General features: G+C 52.5%; 1 protein-coding gene across 1 annotated transcript in view; it reads right to left on the bottom strand.

The window, feature by feature from the left end:
- Positions 1–6: 6 nt before the first annotated feature.
- The window catches only part of ZNF618 (zinc finger protein 618), a gene marked incomplete at its 5' end in the record, with an annotated part of 37,312 nt that continues 19,734 nt past the window's right edge, over positions 7–17,584 (bottom strand). Inside the window, 4 exons of the mRNA XM_010138919.1 lie at positions 7–1,665; positions 2,775–2,876; positions 7,759–7,836; positions 17,526–17,579. Of these exons, the coding sequence (XP_010137221.1) occupies positions 152–1,665; positions 2,775–2,876; positions 7,759–7,836; positions 17,526–17,579 (1,748 nt within the window). The remainder of the gene's footprint in view (positions 1,666–2,774; positions 2,877–7,758; positions 7,837–17,525; positions 17,580–17,584) is intronic.

Here is a 17,584-nt window from a genome sequence, read left to right as displayed (position 1 = left end):
TTTTATATATATTTATATTTTTATATATATATAAAAAAGCACTTGGTTTCCAGGGGCATTCATAATGAGGTCCACAGTGTTTAGAACTTAAAATTCTTTTTTCTTTGTTTGGAACAGTGTTTTAAAGTTTTGTTTTAATTAAAAGACAGTCTTAAAGCATGTTGGACTTCAAAAACATGAGTTTGTTCATGTCTTCTGGACTGAGTAGCCGTCTCCTTTTGATTAAGAGCGCCTGCTCACACATATTTACACATTCGCTTCTGGCACCAACAGCAGGCACTGCTAGGAGCCAAAAGGCCAGCTTGGCGAGTTTCGTATGCTTTTGGGTAACACACGACCAGTACTGAAACAGGTCAGGGGTGGCCTGGAAGAGAGGTTCTTGCAAATAATCATAGACTTCATTTTTCCCGAACCAATCTTCTTCCTGAGCTGCTGTGGCCTCCCCCGCTGCCCGAGGCTTCTTGGTTGAAGGTTCAAATTCTGCTTCCTCTGCCCAGGACTCTTTCACCTCATTGATCAACTCACAGACCTTGCCAATGATTTCTTCGTGCTGGTATGGTGGGACGGGCCGCAGCTTCTGCTGCGGGTCTAAGATCATGGCTACCTTGTGTGCCGAATGAACTTTGAAGTTCTCCTTCAGCGCCTCCAAGAAGAGGTGGCAGAGTTTGCTGACTACGCCAGCGTCGTTCGCTTTGGAAGTGAAGAGTTTCTCCAGTTTGACGTAGGTGGGCAGGACCAGCTGCAGGGTGGGCCGGCTCTCGTTGCTCAGCTCAATCACCGCCTGTTTCACCGGAGCCAGAATGGCTGCCAGGTTGCTGAGCAGGTGTTTGTTCAGGTTTTGGATGAGGTTCATCTTCTTGGCCCTGCTGTAGAACTCGCAGATCTGCTCGTAGCGCTCATGGACGAGCAGGAGGGAGTCGGTGACCGAGTTCCAGCAGGGCGGGGGAGAGGTCTCTTCCAGGGAGCCAAACGTCTCCTTCGAGAGGCCTGTGGATCCCGCCAGGTCTTCACAGACATTCAGGAGCTCGATCACTTCGTGCATATTGCGGGCCTGGAGCGTTCGCTTGTTCAGCACACTCTGCACTACCGAGTTCAAGGCACAGGCTGAACACCGCAAGCACATGCCTGCCTTGGAGAACGCAGAGGAGTTGACTTTGCAGTCCGTGACGTACACCGTCCTGATCTCTGACATCACAAACTCTGAGAGCACGTTCTGTACCCAGTGGTGGATAAAATCACCGTTATCTCGAATGTCTACGCCCTTAATCCCCAGGACGTAGCTCTTGATGTGGTTGCCTTCCACCTGGTAAGCTGTCAGGATGTAGCACGAGTCAGGGCCGATGCTCTGCGAGTGGCAAGTGACACCGATGCCAAGGCATGCGTTGCTGCCCAGCGCACAGGTGACTTTCACCTTCACTTGGTTGTACATCCGAGGCAAATGCTTCAGAGCCAGAGTGTTGAAATTGCCAAGGATTTCGGTGACAGAGAAGGCACCATAGCGAGCTCCGCTATCCACCAGGGTCTGTGCGAGCTTGATGAATTCCTTCCCGCTCACCACGCTCAGAGCCCCAAGGTCAGTGCACATTACCCTCAGGAGCCTCTCGGCAATGTTCTGCCGCTCCTTCTCTGGGATCGCGCTGTTCCCTACCGAACCGCTCGCGGATGCTGCAGTGAAATACAAGGAGGGAGAGAAAGCACCGTGTGAGCACTGCTCCTCTGCAACGCGAGAGGAGGGAGTCACAAAACAATTCTCTGAGAGACACCAAGAGACGGAACATGCCCAGATGAAGGAACAGACATCTCCAACCCTGGATGTCTTCCCCCAAGGGTTTCTGGAGACCTCCAGGGACAGGCCTTGCTCTTGATGAGAGCAGAAGGAGCCTATCCGCACGCTTTCCCTGGTGTGGGGACTATCTACTCACAGTCCAGCGCCTTAGCCAACGGCATCTCCGTGGTGTTCATCGAGGAACTGCCTAGGTAAGGCATAATCACCTGCGCTGTTCGCTATCCAGGTCTACGGGCTGGTGGTCACAGCTCAGCCCAGCTGGACAACTTTCTTTTTTTGCGATGTCAGCCTTTTCTTGGAGACAGTTGGAGAAGTTGGAGGAGTTGCTTCAGTGAGATATTCAACTTCCTCCACCACCTCCAACAGAACTGCAGCCCAAGCTCCCATTTCTTCCTCTGAACTGCAGCTACACCACCTTTCGTGGTGGATTTCAAGCCACGTGAACGCCATTTCTGGCCATAGCAGAACACAAGAGCACCCTGTTTTCCTGTCGCCCTTCCCGTGGGCTGCTCAGCTCAAGTGCTTTGGAAGCGATTTCCCACAGGGCTGTATTCTAACTGTTCCCGTGGGGAAGCACAAGCTCATGGGATCAGCTGGGGATAAAGGCAGACAGTGGCTGCCTGCCAGTGCGGGGGGTGACAGGTTATGCCTGTGTCACACCACGACAACGGAACTAGTTTTTTAACCCCAGGCCAGGAAGCCTGACCTTGCCTCAGAAGTTGACTCCTCCCAGTTGTTCCCAAATGCATCATCCTCACAAACCTTCCCAACCGCCTCCCCAGGGTTCCCAGAGCCTTTTGCATACGAGCATCCCCGTAATGGGAGGGGGTGCTCTGCAGGGCAGGGCGTGAGTTAGGGATGAAAACAAGTGCCGTTAGATGAGCCCAAGGGCCCCGCACAACGCCCGACACTGCGGCACCCGCTCTGACAGCCACTTGTTCAAAGCGGACAAGGAAGCTCGGGATGAAGAGCAAACGCTGCTACGTACTATTGTTGGCGTTGTTTCTTTGGAGCTGTGGTTTCCACTTTTCTTCGACGACAGCTAGAGGTGACCTGGGCTGGCTAGAGGCAATATTGTTCTCGTTGTCAGCTGCAGGCAAGAGACAGGGAGGTGTTAGAAGCACAAGATGAAAACAAGCACAAAGAGGGGAAACAGTCCCCATCTGCTTAGCATTTACTTACAGTTCCCTTAACTCAGGTGACAACAATCTACTACACTCTCCATAGCTTTTAAGCAGTTTTCAGAGAGATAGCACAGGACCATCAGAAACCTTGAAACTGTCTTTGGACCTATCACCTCCCAAACTGGCTGAAATGACCACGGCTTCTCCTGTGCACCAGGGCCACTGATGCCATCTGCACACCTTGAGCAACGTCTCCCAGTCAGCTGGAGCTGCACACCAGGAGGAAGAGCTGCTCCTTGTGTGGCCCAACCTGGGCAATTTGCTTCCTTTCGAAGGGAAAGGAGGTGTAACAAACATTCAGCCTTCCTCTGCCTCGCTGCCTCTGGCAGATGCTGCTGCAGGTGGTTTCCCTGTTCTTTTCCCTCTACTTTGTTTTTCAAGCTACACTCAACTCCTCTGCATCCAAGGATCTTGCTATGATCTCCCCCTGCGGTTTCTTCCCACTGTAACCCCCTCCTGGGCTGCTCACCGCTGCCTCAGGAAGAAAAAAAGCCCCAGTTTCTGGAGTGTGACCAAAGAGTGTTCCTCCCTACGGCTGCAAAGAGACCAGCTGCCCCAGGTGTCTTTGTGTTCATCTCCCACTTCTGTAGGTGGCGCTGGGCTAAACACTCTGGCTGCCAACCTGATGGGATCTGCCAAGGAAATGCAGTCAAGATCAGTAAATTTTGTGTCATGACCTTGTTCCTTCCTCTCTTGTGCCCCAAGAACCTACTCCACCCTCTAGAGGAACATTTCTAGTTCTCCATGAAACTGTGTCCTGAAACAGGCTGTGGAACAACAATAAAGAGCACAATGAAGAGAGGTGGAAAAGGAAGGAGAAAGGTGGAGAGACTGATGACCAGGCTGAACAGAAGGATGGAATGAAAAACATAGAAGGCAAAACAGGTCCTTTACTCATCTCAGCTAGACTCATCTCACCTAAATTTGGACACCTCTGTTAGAGACATCTCTCCTCAAAGTGGCCCCTTAGGGCTCCTTTTACACTCAGTGGTGCAACAGAGGCTTAAGAGTGCAATTCATTCACCCAGGTAGAAATAGATGCCTCTTGCACCAATAGATGCCTCTTGCAGTGCAAGATCCACCATGCTCTGAACTCACCTGGAGTCACTAAGTTCTTCTCCACTGATCAAGACAGTCCAACCTGACCAGCTCAGGTGGAAATATCTACAGCCCGGGCACACCAGCATGCAGTGAAATGCATCCTGCCCCAGCGCTCCACACAGCAGAGCAGGGATTAGAGGGTGCCTTGCAAAGGCACACACGGGAGCCCTGCTCTGCAGCCCAGGCTGACCTGGTGCTGGGCAGAGTGGTGGGCTGCCCACCAGAACAAACCAGAGAGGGCAAAGCCGCTCTCCTTCACCTGTGGAAGGACCTGGGAGAGAGGGAGACCAGCAAGATCTCGAGACAAGCAGTGATGTGATGGAACTCCAGTGCTCTCTCCCTCACAAGCAAGTCCTCTCCAGTCTGAGCAGCTCTGTGTGTCAGCTGCTGGGGCATGCTCAGACCTGACTGCTGGACCACCACGGGCTGCACAGTTGTTATTAGCTCTGGGCACTGCACCAGCCACAGACTGGATCAATACCTAAGAGCAATCCAGGACGTGACAGAACCCGGTAGACTCCGGGACTACCTCAAGGACTGTGTGTGCCCAGGGAGGTCATGGTCGTGGTGGGTACCTCGGCAGCTTGTGACACCTGCTGTGCTCGGGACTGCAGCCCCAGGTCTTGGCAGGGGTGTAGGAGATGTGAAGAGCAGGAGGTGCCCCAGTGAGTGCCAGTGGTCAGATAAGAGAGATCACACATCACTTTTCCCGCAGCACTGCCTATACTAATTGCTCTTGAGCTAATGCCACCAGTGTCCTCAGCTCCAAACATCTGCAGCTAAGCAAAGGAAAATGCTGGATGTTGCCTACTAACTTTGCTCATGGTTTAGGCCTTCTGTGTCTGGGTAGGGGTGGGGGGAGAAACTCTCTATATTTCATAATAAGAAGGGATTTACTATGTACAAATACCTGCTGGCATTCAATCAGGCATTAATGAGATTGGTGCATTTCAGCCTCATCTTCTTTATCAGGCAGCCTGTGAACTACACAGATCATGGTTCTTTAATTTCTTTTCATGCCTCCAATCCTTTAATCCAGGTTCAGCCTAGTCGTTCTTTTATTTTTTTAGCTCTAGGTGGTAGGAAGGGCATTATACAGTAGCACTCGACCTGAACCAAGCGCTCTAAAGGGAGTCAAGGCTGTCTATTGTACAGTGTAATTACCGACTGGGTTCCTTTGCCTGGTGTTCTGCTGTTCTATTTCTGCGTTTCAGCATCCAATTTACATTCTAATTGCTTCTTCTCGTTGTGTAGCTGCTTTATGGAGCTATAATCTCTCCTTATTACCTTCTGGCCCGCAGGCTCAGCTCTCTGAATGACTCCAGAGCCAGTATGTCCCTGCTTTTGCTTCTCGAGGCCAGCAGCAAGTTCTCGTCCTCAGTCACATGCAGCGGACGCCACATGCGTAGTTGGAAGAGACCAGCCCTTTGCACAAGCTCAGCTGGACTCCTGAACACGTTACCTGGGCCACTATTTGACCCATGTGGGTCTCTGCATCCCCATGATGAAACACTCCTTGGGCCAGGCATACGGACTGGTATAAACCGCTACTGTGCCAGTGTCCCCAGTATGAGGGTCCTGTCCTGCTGACTACTGCGAGGTCACGGCACCCCCGGACTCTGGGGATGTTGGATATGGAAAACCCCAAGCTCTGACAGGCTAAAAGGCAACAAACTGCGAGCAGAGTAACTGTGAGCCCTGTGTCACCTCCACTGCTGCTCTGCTTAGGTACAAGCTCCTGAACTGGCCACCCAGCACAGCTCTCTGTAGGTTTCACACCTCCCCAGTTTGCTTTGCCCTCATCCCACAGCAGCAAACCCTGCACCGCTTGCCCCAGCGGCACAGACCAGGAGGAACGGCTGCAGTTCCCTCCGGGGAAGAGGCACGAGCACAGGACTGGCAAGATGATGCAGAGAGGTGCCACAGAAGGGGATGGCTGCTGTCACACAGGCAGCCTCAGGGACACCTGGAGAAAGGACTTAAGACAAGGACAAGCTGTTGCTGTGCCAGCAAGACATTTGGGAGAAGCAGCCAAGCAGAAGACAGTGACTTACAAACAGGGCAGGGAGAAATGAGAAAACAGTTTAACAGGAGAAATCCTGAGCTGGGAAGAGGAGATTTACTCATTTACGACATCACATGAGCCATGTCCCAGATATCTGCTCCCTCCAGCCCTGTTGTGTCCGAAGTAACCAGGGGAACAAGCCCAGAGGCTGTGAGGCATTGGTAAGGAAGAGAGAGGGAAGAAGCTGCAGACAGCACTAGCTAATCATTTTCACAAGCTCACACCCTGCCAGTGGATTGCCATTGTCCCCTTTGACACCTCAGCCTTGGTCCCTCCTTTGCAGCTCCTCTACTCAGTGTCACCAAGAGCTACAACTCCAAATGCTGCACTTCTGCACCGGAGACCAGAAGAAGGAACAGTATGGTCAGGACGCAGCTGGGAGGCAAAGAGAAACCACCAACGAATAGCAACCCCAGACCCAACACCAGGGAGGGACGGCAGCCACGGCCCCAGCAGAGCTTCACCGCTCCTCGGTGCAGCATGAAGTCCAGTCACATCAACCAGCTTATGCTCTAACAGAAAATAATGCTCACAAAACTTACACCATCTCATCACGGATCACCCTAAATGTCTCTTCATAATGTTGGGAAGATGATAAAGTAGCTGCCGAACACCACACAAAGCCTGTGCTAAGATTCGCCAGTGAGATCTGAACTGCCACCAGAAAGCGCATAGAAGAACTCAAGGGACACTCTTTAAAATTAAGAGTAATACTCAAACACTGAACGAGGTGAGAAGGTTGATTAGAATCACTGCTACAGAACAGAAAATAGGCTTTTCCTTAAGCCTCTTGTCCTCATGCTACTCTGCTCAGGGCTCCCCGGCACAGGGAGGGCAAACGCAAGCACTGACCACGTGTCTGAACAGAGCAGCTGCCTGCTGGAGAACACAGGTCTGTCCAAGGTGAATTCGTTTGCAAACCTGTGTTCATTCACTGGAATTTTCATTCAAGAGGAAAGAAAGGAAAAAATTTTGCCAATAAAAAAAAAAAATCCTGTTTCTACTTTTTGGAACATTCTGAATGCTGCCTGTGAAACAGCTTCGGCTTTGAACTGTTAAAAACACCGCCCAGGCACTGAGAGAGAAAACAAAACAGGTGGCTCAGAAACAACGGGGTGCAACCACTCAGAATCTTCTTTTGAGGAGAAGGAACTGAACACAGCTGCTGCAACAGCACATTCCTCTTCCGAGAACACACTTCAGCCCTTTGCAGAACTCCAGGAGACACAAGCACAGAAAAGGCTCGTGTGGGCGAAGGCTCTGCTGCCCTGCAAGTGGTTCTGCTTCGGTCGCTTCCACGGGAACTGCCCTCCCTGCAGGAGCAGCAGTGACCCACCAGTGCCGACGCCACCAGCACTCCCTGGACACCTCTGACGTGTCTGTATCTGATGTGCTCTGTGCCAGCAGAGGGGAAAGGAGCGAACGACCTGGTGAGCCTTGCACTGCTGCAGCCACTGCTGCGGGCTGTGGCCTTTGAGGATCTGGGTTTGCTGCGGGTGAAACCACCGGGGCTTTGGAAACTGTGAGCACAGAAAGCGCTATTGACACACAACGGGGTCAACGTCAGGCAGCAGCACAGAATTTAATTCTCCGCTTTAAGCGAGTCAAAGTGCCCAGCTTACCTGCGTGGGACTGCATGTGCTCCAGGAGATTGTTATAAAACTGGAACTGGATTCCACAAGCTCCACAGGTGTAAGGCTCTGTTTGGGAGAAATCAGTTCAGAAGAATTACACAGAGTATGCAGGGCAGCAGCACACGTGCAGACTTCAGTCTGAACAGCAGCGGGGCGTTAGGGCCCGCTCCTTGTCACCTCAGCCCACACGTGCGTGTCACAGCAGCTGCTTAGAACCGAACCCGCGGGGCTCGGGCTGTGATTCGGGACGGCACGGGGGCACGGCACTGCTTCCTGGGCTGGGGTCGGGCCTCTTCCACGTGCTTCGCTTTACTGCCACGAGCAGGCCCAGGGTGGCAGAGGGAAACAGCTCGGGCACTGAAGAGAAGCACCTGCCGGGGCTGTGGGGGGATCTCAGGGGATCTGCACAAAGGTTTGGGAGGCTACACACTGCCCAGGGTTTACTACTAGCTCGTGCCTGCCACAGGTGGTCTTAAGCACATCCTTGCTCTCTTTAAGCCTGAAAGCAAAGCACAGTGAATTCACTTCACATCCAGTCCTGTGGAATTCCAGTCTCTGCTGCCTGTCCTGAGAAAAACAAGGAGCTTCGGGTTGTGAAAAATCCCTTTGCTCCGAAGTTGGGGCATGGAGAAGTGCCATGGGGGAACTCAGCTTGGGGCTGTTTGGTGGCTGTCACAAGAGTGCGGAATGGCGAGTGCCACCGGGGTAAGCAGCGGTGGAGGGGAAGAAGCCCAGAAGCTGTGCCGGAAGTCTGAGAGCAGAGCAGGAGAGCCGTGTTGCCAGAGTAGTATGGATGAGCTGGAGTCAGGAAAGAGCTGGGAGCAGAGCTCCCTCACGACCTGAAAGATAAGTTAAGTTCTGTTCTAACCTGTTGAAAGCGCATTTTTTCCACTGAATTCACCTAATACAAATGTTTGCAGTTGCTCGTTTGAACAGTCTTAGTCGAGTGCCTCGGCTGACAGACGTAACATCAAACCACGCTGGCTGCAATGTGTTAATGTGGCCGCTTGCTCCTGTTCCTCCTGACACACCAGCTCGCTGCCACCACGTACGCCTCTGTGTTTTGTTCCGTAACAGCAGAGCGGACAAATCAAAGTATTTGGCATAGAAACAACTTTGCATATAAATTCCTGACACAGAGACAGAGCAAAGGCTATTGCTACAATCTACCAGAAACCTGAATCTGCTTTCAAGGGGGAAAAACGTACTCTGTACCAAGCAAAAAAACGCTCTGTGAGCAAGCAAAAGCACCAGCATCCAGGATGGAAGAACCACAATACAGGAAAGCACAAGCCTGGCTTGGCGATGAACTGCAAGAAGTCTGTGTCAGAAACCCCAGAATTCAGCAGATGCTACAGGAACCTGCGAGGAAAACCACAGGAGAGGCCACAGGCAGTTCGTGTAAGCCATACGGAGATGCCGTAAGGTTGAAGACCCTGCAGTGCCTTTCCCACAGAACCCACGGCCCTCGGAAACGATGGAGCCAGCTCCACCGGGAGGAGCCCTGCTCAATGCTTTCTTTCATTACTGGATCTCCTTGAGTGACGTGATTAACTAATGACAGAATTCACACTTCAAAGAGCTGCAGAATGTTGCTGACAGGCTCCCGGCAGGGTCAGAAGAGCTGTGGGGCTGCAGCCGGGGCAGCCAACACCTCCACCACTGCTGTGCTTCCCCCCACCGCTATGCTGGAGCCCCTTCCCCTAGAGCAGAGAAGGAGGACGGACCATGCTGCCCATCTCGGGTGCTTGAGGAAGTCTCAAAGTTAGCGATGTCCCACTGCAGTTCCCTGGGACACTCCCAGGTCTCTGTGTGCCATATAAACAGAAGCAGGCACACACATTCCCTTCTGCCACCTCTGCCTGTAGGACCCTCGGCCAGAGAAACAGTGGCAGAGCAATCCATCCTTCACTGTTGTGGTCCAGAGACTCGACTCGACTCCCAGGCAAGCGAACAAGCTCCACGATTCCCCCAGACGCAAGCTTCCAAGCAGCCAGCAGCCACCAGACCAGCTCTTCCCCTGAGCCCAGGGACAGGGCACCTCACTGAGAAGCCAATCACTCACGTCCAGCATGCTTCGAGCAGCACATTTCTCACATTCATTTCCCTCTCCTGTTTCACTACGTCCTCTTACCTTCTTCTCAGCTCGTTTTGTCCCCCTGAGCTGCTTCACCCTCCTCCTGTTATATTCTCAGCTGGTTTATCCCACAAACCTGTGCTGTTTCTCCTAGCTTCCCCCTTGCCTGACTCGCCTTCGCTCCTGACCAGTCTTTTCTGGGTTCACCCCATCTCCATCCATCATGCAGTGACCATCAAGGTCTCCATCGTTCTCCATCTGAAGCTCCTCCCTCTGCCAGTACAAAACACTGTGTCTGATGCAGCCCCATTTCCAAGAGCCTCCCCTTCTCTTCTACTCTGGAACCGTCCACCTCTGCCAACGAAACCACCGTCTGCTTTCAAAAACTCATTTCACGTTCTGAAAATGCTAGAACATTTTCTAAATACTTCTGAGACAAAGAGCCATAGAATTTTACAGTCTGCCACAAACCAAAACGAGTTAGGTTAAAACTAGGGACAAAATTTCAATTCATCCAACAATTCAAACTCTGTTGGAATGAACAAACTCACTTCACTTCTCAAGGCTTTCTCAGCCCTCACACCTCTGAGGTTTCAGGTTCTAAGCCCCCCATGCTCTGCATACACAGAGCTGGGAACAGTCGGGCAGCTGGGAGCGATGTGTCAGTCCAACCAGAGGGAGAGGGAGCTGGAAGGTGAAGAGAAGGAAGAGGTCATCTGTACCTGGAATCAGGCAAAAGCCACCGCTGGAGAGGAACTGCTCACCTGGGCTGGCACACACAGCGGGTAAATCCACCTCTCCCCCGATTTCTGCTCGCAACTAAAAGGTCGAGTTAACTGGAAAAGTTGTCATAACTGGACACCCCTGTGAGCCACTGTCATGCCCCTTTCTCCTTGCTGGGAGCACAGCCCCCTCCACAGCACTGCGGTTCTCCTCTGCTTTTCCTTCCCCAGGGGGAATCCCAGCTCTTCTCTTCCCTGCTCGACTGGGGTTTATACCATCCATCCTGCCCCAAGAACACCAGTGCTCCCCAACAGCCCCAGTTGTTTTGGGTGGCCACGACAGGCCCTGCCTACGAGAGAAGCAGGAGGAGCAGCTGTGCAGTCAGCTCAGAAGTGGCTCAGAGACTTCCACTGTGCAGCAGGACTGCCCAGCCAGCCTGGCTCACCCTGCCAGGGACCTTCTCCCTCACCTCCTCAAACCCTTCTTTGGTTCTCAGGAACCAATTCTTCCTGCTGCTCCGCATCTGAGGGGGTGGGAATTGTGGCAGGAGCAACGGTACCCCCTTTCGATACGAAAACCCAGCGTGCTCAGGCAGGCGCCTGGCTCTCACTTGGGCCCATGGGCATGTCAGCAGTGCCTTGCTGGGAACTTTCTCACTCTGTTCCCTTGGTGTGGGCTAGGGAGGAAGGTTCTCTTCTTCTTCCAACCCTCCTCTACTGCACTGGGCAGATGCTAAACATGCCGGTGCTGGCCAGTCTCTGGCTCTGTACTTGGCTTGCTCAGGGTGTGGGTTGGGAGTCCAGTAACCACTCCTGTAACCACAGCTCCCAGCACCCTGAGCCCTCCCGGGCTGATGCAGGACATGGGCTACATCCTCCCAAGACCCATCACTTCCCAGCAGCGTGCAGGGCTGCCGCACTCACACAACCTGCTTCACACTCATATCTCAAGAGAACAGAGGATGAACTCACCAGGCTGCCTGAGCAGCTTTCCCTTCCTCCCTGCGTTCCCACAGCTCAACCTACAGCAGCCGGGTGATGGGAAGGGTGGGTGGGAGAGCAGCCCGAAGCTCACCTTCCACAGGAGGCAGGCAGAGCGCTCACCAAGGTGCTCTCAAACACTCCCCCTTTACAGTCTAGAATTCCACGCTCCGGTTGCTCCTGCTTTGTGGCCAGGCTGTGACCTAGACACAAGCTCCTGCAGTTTGCACACAGCAGATGGTGGCCTCTCTACCACTGGCTGCCACTGGTGCACCCTACAAAAACCTGACATAAACAAATAAGCCATGAAAATCCTGCAACACTCTGCGCTCTGAACAAGACGTGCTGCCATGTCACCCTCACTGGTCACCCAGGTATTCTCTGAAAACACTTTCGGAGAAACCTAAAGCACCGGCAGCCACTGAAGCCTCTTCAGCCTCTGGAGCTACAGGGAGCTAACGCTCACCGTTGGCTGCGCAATTTAAAATATCTTTCCCCAGGGCTATTATTAGACACTTTCATTAGTGCTTTATAAATGTGCAGTGAAGGAGGCTCCAGAGTGAGGCTGAAAAAAAACCCCAGCGTTTGTGCTTAGGTTAAATAAATCACTCTAATTCCCACATTAACTCTCACTGGCACATCTAAGCCAGAGAAAACAGCAGAGCCTGGTCTGAGGCCAGGAGGGAACATGAGTTGAGAGCTTTTAACAGAACAGTTTCAACAGAAAACGCCCTGAGCTGCTTGTGCAACCCAGCAGGCAGCTCAGCGAGCGGTGGCAGTGCAGGGAGCAGGGCCCCAGGCCGCTCTCCTCGACAGAAAAGACCCACATTTCAACACTGCTGTCCACATGGTGATGAAAAACAAATGCAGAAGAACTGTAAGGGAAATGTCTCAGTTGTTTCTGCCCAGTTTCCCCCAGTTTTAGCTTTAATAACGGTGTGACTGCATCCTCCAGCACCTTTGACACAAACCTATGGAACAATGCATTAGAATCAGGAGCAGCCTCCTACAAAATCGCCATCGCACCCCAGAATGGTGTAACCTTCTTGAGAAGAGACCTTCTGGCACCACCGCCACCTTGGCCAGGAAGAGGGTGCTATGTAAGAAGGTGCTATGGGAAGCACGTTTCAAAGAGGAGAGGCCCGAACGCATCAGGGCTGTTAAATCTGTTGGCACTAATTTGATTTCTCTTCCAACGTCAGCTCTCAGGTTCTGAGTAAAGCTCTTGCTTCCTTCTCAGACTGCCAACTGGAGAAAGAACAAGCGTTCTCGGCCACCATGGCCATGCTCGGGTGCAGCACGCAGGGACTCCCCACTAAGGGACATCACCCTGGACCACAAGGCTGGCTCCGAGTCACCCCTGAAACGCAGACGCAAGCCAAGCAGTAACCGAATGCACCGTAAGCCAAAGGAGGAGGCTCTGTCTGCTGAAAGCATCAAGGACACAGGGCAGAATCTCAGGCAGAGGCCACCTAAGTCCTCCCACCCCAAAGCTGGTCACCTTCCCCTCCTGCTTGCTCGGCACCGCGCGCTGGGCTCCCATTTCCCATCCGTGCTCTCAGGCCAAGGGGAACTGTCTCTGCAAAGGCGTTCAGTGAGCTGAGCCACCAAGACGAGTTTTCCTGTGCGTAAATGGACCTGGAAGAGGGGTTCCTTTCCAAGGCTCCAAGCCCTGGTCTCTCGGAACACATTCCGTTGGCATATTTCACAAGACAGCTCCCGGAGAGCGGTAAGCAACTCCAAACGTCCCAGCTGCACAGAAACGCCCTGAAGGATTTCTGTTAAACCTGAAACCAGAGCCACAGCAGTGAGGCACTGTGTTCTCTGACACGTGGACCCCTAATAAAAGCATTTATTCATGAAAAACGCTAAGAGGGGAGGCCAGCAGGGCCTCTTGGCCTACAAGTACAACTGCAAATCCTTTGCCTTACCACGGCGTCATCCATAGAATCCAGACCCACAGCTCAAGGCTAGATTATGCTGTAAGCACTAAGGGATGGTTCTTGCCCCTGAGGCTTTCTGAAGCCAGACTAAAAGTGAGACAACGGAGATTTCCAGCAGCTTGGGAGGTCAAAGGTGGCATTACACACTGTGAGTCTGCGGGGCCGAGGCTGCAGACTCCCAGTCAGAGGCTGTTCTGCCCACTCAGCCCCAGCACTGAACACCGCGCAGCTTTCTAGGGCTCTCCCATGCTCAGGCTGATCATCACTAACAGCTTTGGCAAGAAAAGTATTTCCCAAGCTGGCTTTGAAATGTTGATTGGCCTCTAGAGAATTTGGTACAGAAAAGCCCTGCACACATCAACACCCCGCACAATGACCACCACCACCGAGCGTTTGCTTGAAAGCAGCTTTCCAGCACCTTGGATGATCAACAGCATGTGCATCACAGCGAGCCAGTTCCACCTCTCAGGACTTGGTCACATCATGCTCAGTTCGGCAGCGGATAATCACAAGTTTTGTGGAACTCAGGACCGCTGCGCTGGCTGCCTGCCCCAGAGGCAGCACAAGGAAGCCATCTGCTCATCTTAGCAGGCACTGCGAAATGTCCAGGTTCCACCCAAAGCAAGTCTAAGGGGCTGTGGAGACACTTCCCACTGAGACAAAGGACACTCTCCCAGTCACAAGGTGAACAGCAGCTAAACAGTCCTTGTCCCTCCGTGCTGTGGCTCCATCGTGCCCTGCTGGGACACGGACCTTCTGCTAGGAGATGGGCCTCAGGCACAGCCGCCGAGCAGCATGTGCCCTGCAGAGCGGGACTGCTGCTTCACGGGCAGTCAGATGCTGCGTTACTCAGGTAAGGACACTGGGTCCCTGTGCTCATGATGACAAGGACCGGGCTGTGCAGAGGGAAGGGACAGCTGAAATAAAACATCTTCCATTCTGATGGTCTTATTCGCACTTAGAAATGGTCTTATTCCCCCTATGAAATGCAGCCAGGTCTATTTTTGGTGGTTTAGTTGCTGACCTTCCTGCTTATCCCCCCCCTCACTCCAGACACAGAGCAGTCTGTGGCACTGCCAGTCAGGATGGTGACACCAGGAAAGAGCATCATGTACCCGGCTGAGTGGCCTAAAAACATCCTGTGGCTCTGTGTGGTATCACAAGAACTCAGCCTGTGACACCACACTCACACCCACACAGAGCAAGGGGTACCGGGAACCAAGGCCAAGCCACGCAGTCCTCTGGCTGCTCAACTGGGACCTACATTCACCTCCCGAACCTGGGGACTGTTCTGGACAGTAGCAGGAGTCTGGTGATAAGCAGCAGATGGGAGTGGGGAGGATGAGAAGCATCCATCCTTCTGTCACTCTCAACCACGTTATCACCAGCTGCTTCCCTGCCTGCGTGGAATCTGCTGGCTGGAGCACAAGAGAGGAGAAGCCAATACCACCAGAATTACTCCTAAGAGTTCCCATCACGCATATGAACGCTGACCCACACCGTTTGTCCCACCTACTGAAACACCACCATAGAGAGAAGGGAAATGGGGAGGTAAGGACATGTCAGCTCTTCAACGAGGAAGTTACTGAGAGTTCTCCCTGGACGCCCAAGCATGCAGATGCCTGCAGAGCTTTCCACGGCCTCTCTAATCACCAGAGCCATTCACAGTGTGACATGGGGCTGCTCACTCAGGCTGCTCTCAGTGAGGAGGAAGCAGCACAAAGATGGAGTCCAGGGGGGAAAACAGGGCTGAGGTAGAAAGAAGGATGTGGGATAGGTAAGGAAAGGGGGAAAAGGAAAGAAGTTTATAAGTCCCCATGCACCAGTCCAGCTTTGAGGAGCGTGTCAGCTGTTTAATGCAGAAAAGAACCACTTCCAACCAGAGCCCAACTACCCTCAAACCAGCAGCTCACTCAGTTCCCCAGGTTTCCTGGCTCAAACACAAGTCTAGGTGAGCGCCTTGCAACTCCCCTGCAGCCTGTCAGGCCCCGGACTCACCACTAAAATAAACTGACTGTGCCTGTGCTGCAGACAGAAACGCTTCCTACAATGAAGTAAGATGAGCAAATCACAGGAAATGCACTACCTAATCTGTAAGAATTTCTGGCTTTGTTTTATTTTTACTGTGAGCTTTTACTCATGTCTTTAAATGTCGCAGTGCAGACAGAAACAGATTCAGAAGGATGAGTGTGATGTGAGCTGGTACAAGGAGATGGCAGGAGGAACCTGTCAGATGCGTCACAGCGACAATGGCTCAGTATTTAACAGCAGTTCAGACAGAACCTGAAGTCCTGGCCTACTCAATGTGGCCACTTCCTGTGTGGGTGCGTCTCATCAGAGCTCCCTGGCCCCCCTCCCACCCTACAGATTCATTTCCCCTCCTGCACCACTGAACAAGAGGGGGTTTGCAGCCAGAAGGTTTTACAATGCTGCTTTCTCGGCTTTAGGGACGAGCTGTTTGATACGAACTTAGATGTTCTGTCCCTCCTCTCTAGGCGATACAGGGCTTGGCAGGAAGAAAGCAGGAGCGATCTAAGGCTGCTGCTTTCAAAGGGCCCCAGAGGAGTCAGAAACCCAGATGGTGTATTGGCATTTAAACATGTGCACTTAAAGGCTTTCAAACCCTTCTGGCTACCCACAGAAGCCGAGGCATGAGAAGCAGTCCTGTGGGCAGGCGAGCGGCCGCTTTCAGAGCAGCAGGTCCAGCTAGGAACTCCGGGCAGCCCGTGCGCTGTGCTGCTCGTGCCACGGCTGACAGCCTGGCTGCGCTGGCTGCAGACACTCGGCCAGTCCCTACGGCCTCCTGAGTGCTGCTGCCCAAGTGGAACAGGAGTGAAGAGTACAAGGGCCTGAAACACAGAGAGGAGCTCACCTGATGGGTTCTGCTTACACCTCTTTTCTTTAGGCTTTTCTGTCCCCGAATGAACAGCTGTAATTGTGGGGAATGCTCGGATTAGTACAGGATCATTCCCCCAACATAACACGCACTATTTTAGTAACAAACAACTTTTTTCCCATTCACTATCACTCGCACGTAGGTTTGCCAACACCACTTCATTCCTTTTCAACATGGTTCCAGAAAGCCCCTTATTTGCCTCAGAGGCAGACACAACCTCCCCCAACAGACGCTGTGTAACCTGCTCCGGGCAGAAATCCCTTCCCTTCCCTTCCCTAGCCCAGCTAGCGGCATGTGAACACCACGTGGTCTGGAACTCCTGAACGGGGGGTGGAGGAGGGCAGCCTGTCCTGCTGGCATGTTATTTATCTCTGCATCAAGATGCCAAAATGACATTTCATCTGGTCAGTCTGTTATGCTCCAGTTAGGGAGCTTAAGAGAACGGTACCGTCCCACTTGAAGGCAGGGGGACACACTGGCAGGATAAAAATCTTGTAAAGAAAACCCTATAAATGGTGTTTGTAAACAGAATTGTCCCAGCCAGTGGTTGTGTTTAGTTACCACTTGGAATTGAAACTCAAAGGAAACTCCAGAAGTGGAGTAAATTGTAATTCCTTCTAGCACATGTGTTAGTGGCACATCTACACATGTGGTGTGCTGTGACCTCCCCATAGTGACCTCATTGACAGCTGGGCTCCGGTTACAGAGGTGTGTAAATAAACTGCCACATTTGGAATCACTGGCGTAAGCAAAGTGATGCTCTACTCCGTGTTCTCAAACACCTCTTGCTTGTTGCAAATGGTTTTGCTTCACGAGGACTTCACTGATGCACAGACAAATAACAGGCACTGCTTCATCTCCATCCACATTCCCCTTTCCCTGCATCTTTGCTCCCCACTGGAAAATCCGTGCTAAAGCACCTGGACCTTGGGAGCAGGATCCCCATATCACCTTTGTACAGGCTTGGAGCACCAGGAACCTGGGGAGGAGCGAGAGGAGGACACTGCCCCAGGGAGGCTGCTGGCCTGCGAGCTCACAGCACGCACCCCAACACATCAACAATCACCGATCACAGCCGAATCCTGCTCTGGAAAGGGACGTGGTAAGCAAGAGCAGGAGGGAGCGAACACACTTACCGCTGGAGTTCTGAGAATTGCTGTTTGTTTCTTCAAAGTTGTTTTGAGTTTTGCCTTCC

This window comes from Buceros rhinoceros, unplaced genomic scaffold (genome assembly GCF_000710305.1).
Source record: "Buceros rhinoceros silvestris isolate BGI_N320 unplaced genomic scaffold, ASM71030v1 scaffold15056, whole genome shotgun sequence".
NCBI classification, from domain to species: Eukaryota; Metazoa; Chordata; class Aves; order Bucerotiformes; family Bucerotidae; genus Buceros; species Buceros rhinoceros.
Note: the sequence above shows the minus strand (reverse complement) of the source record. Positions and strands in the feature narration are given on the sequence as shown.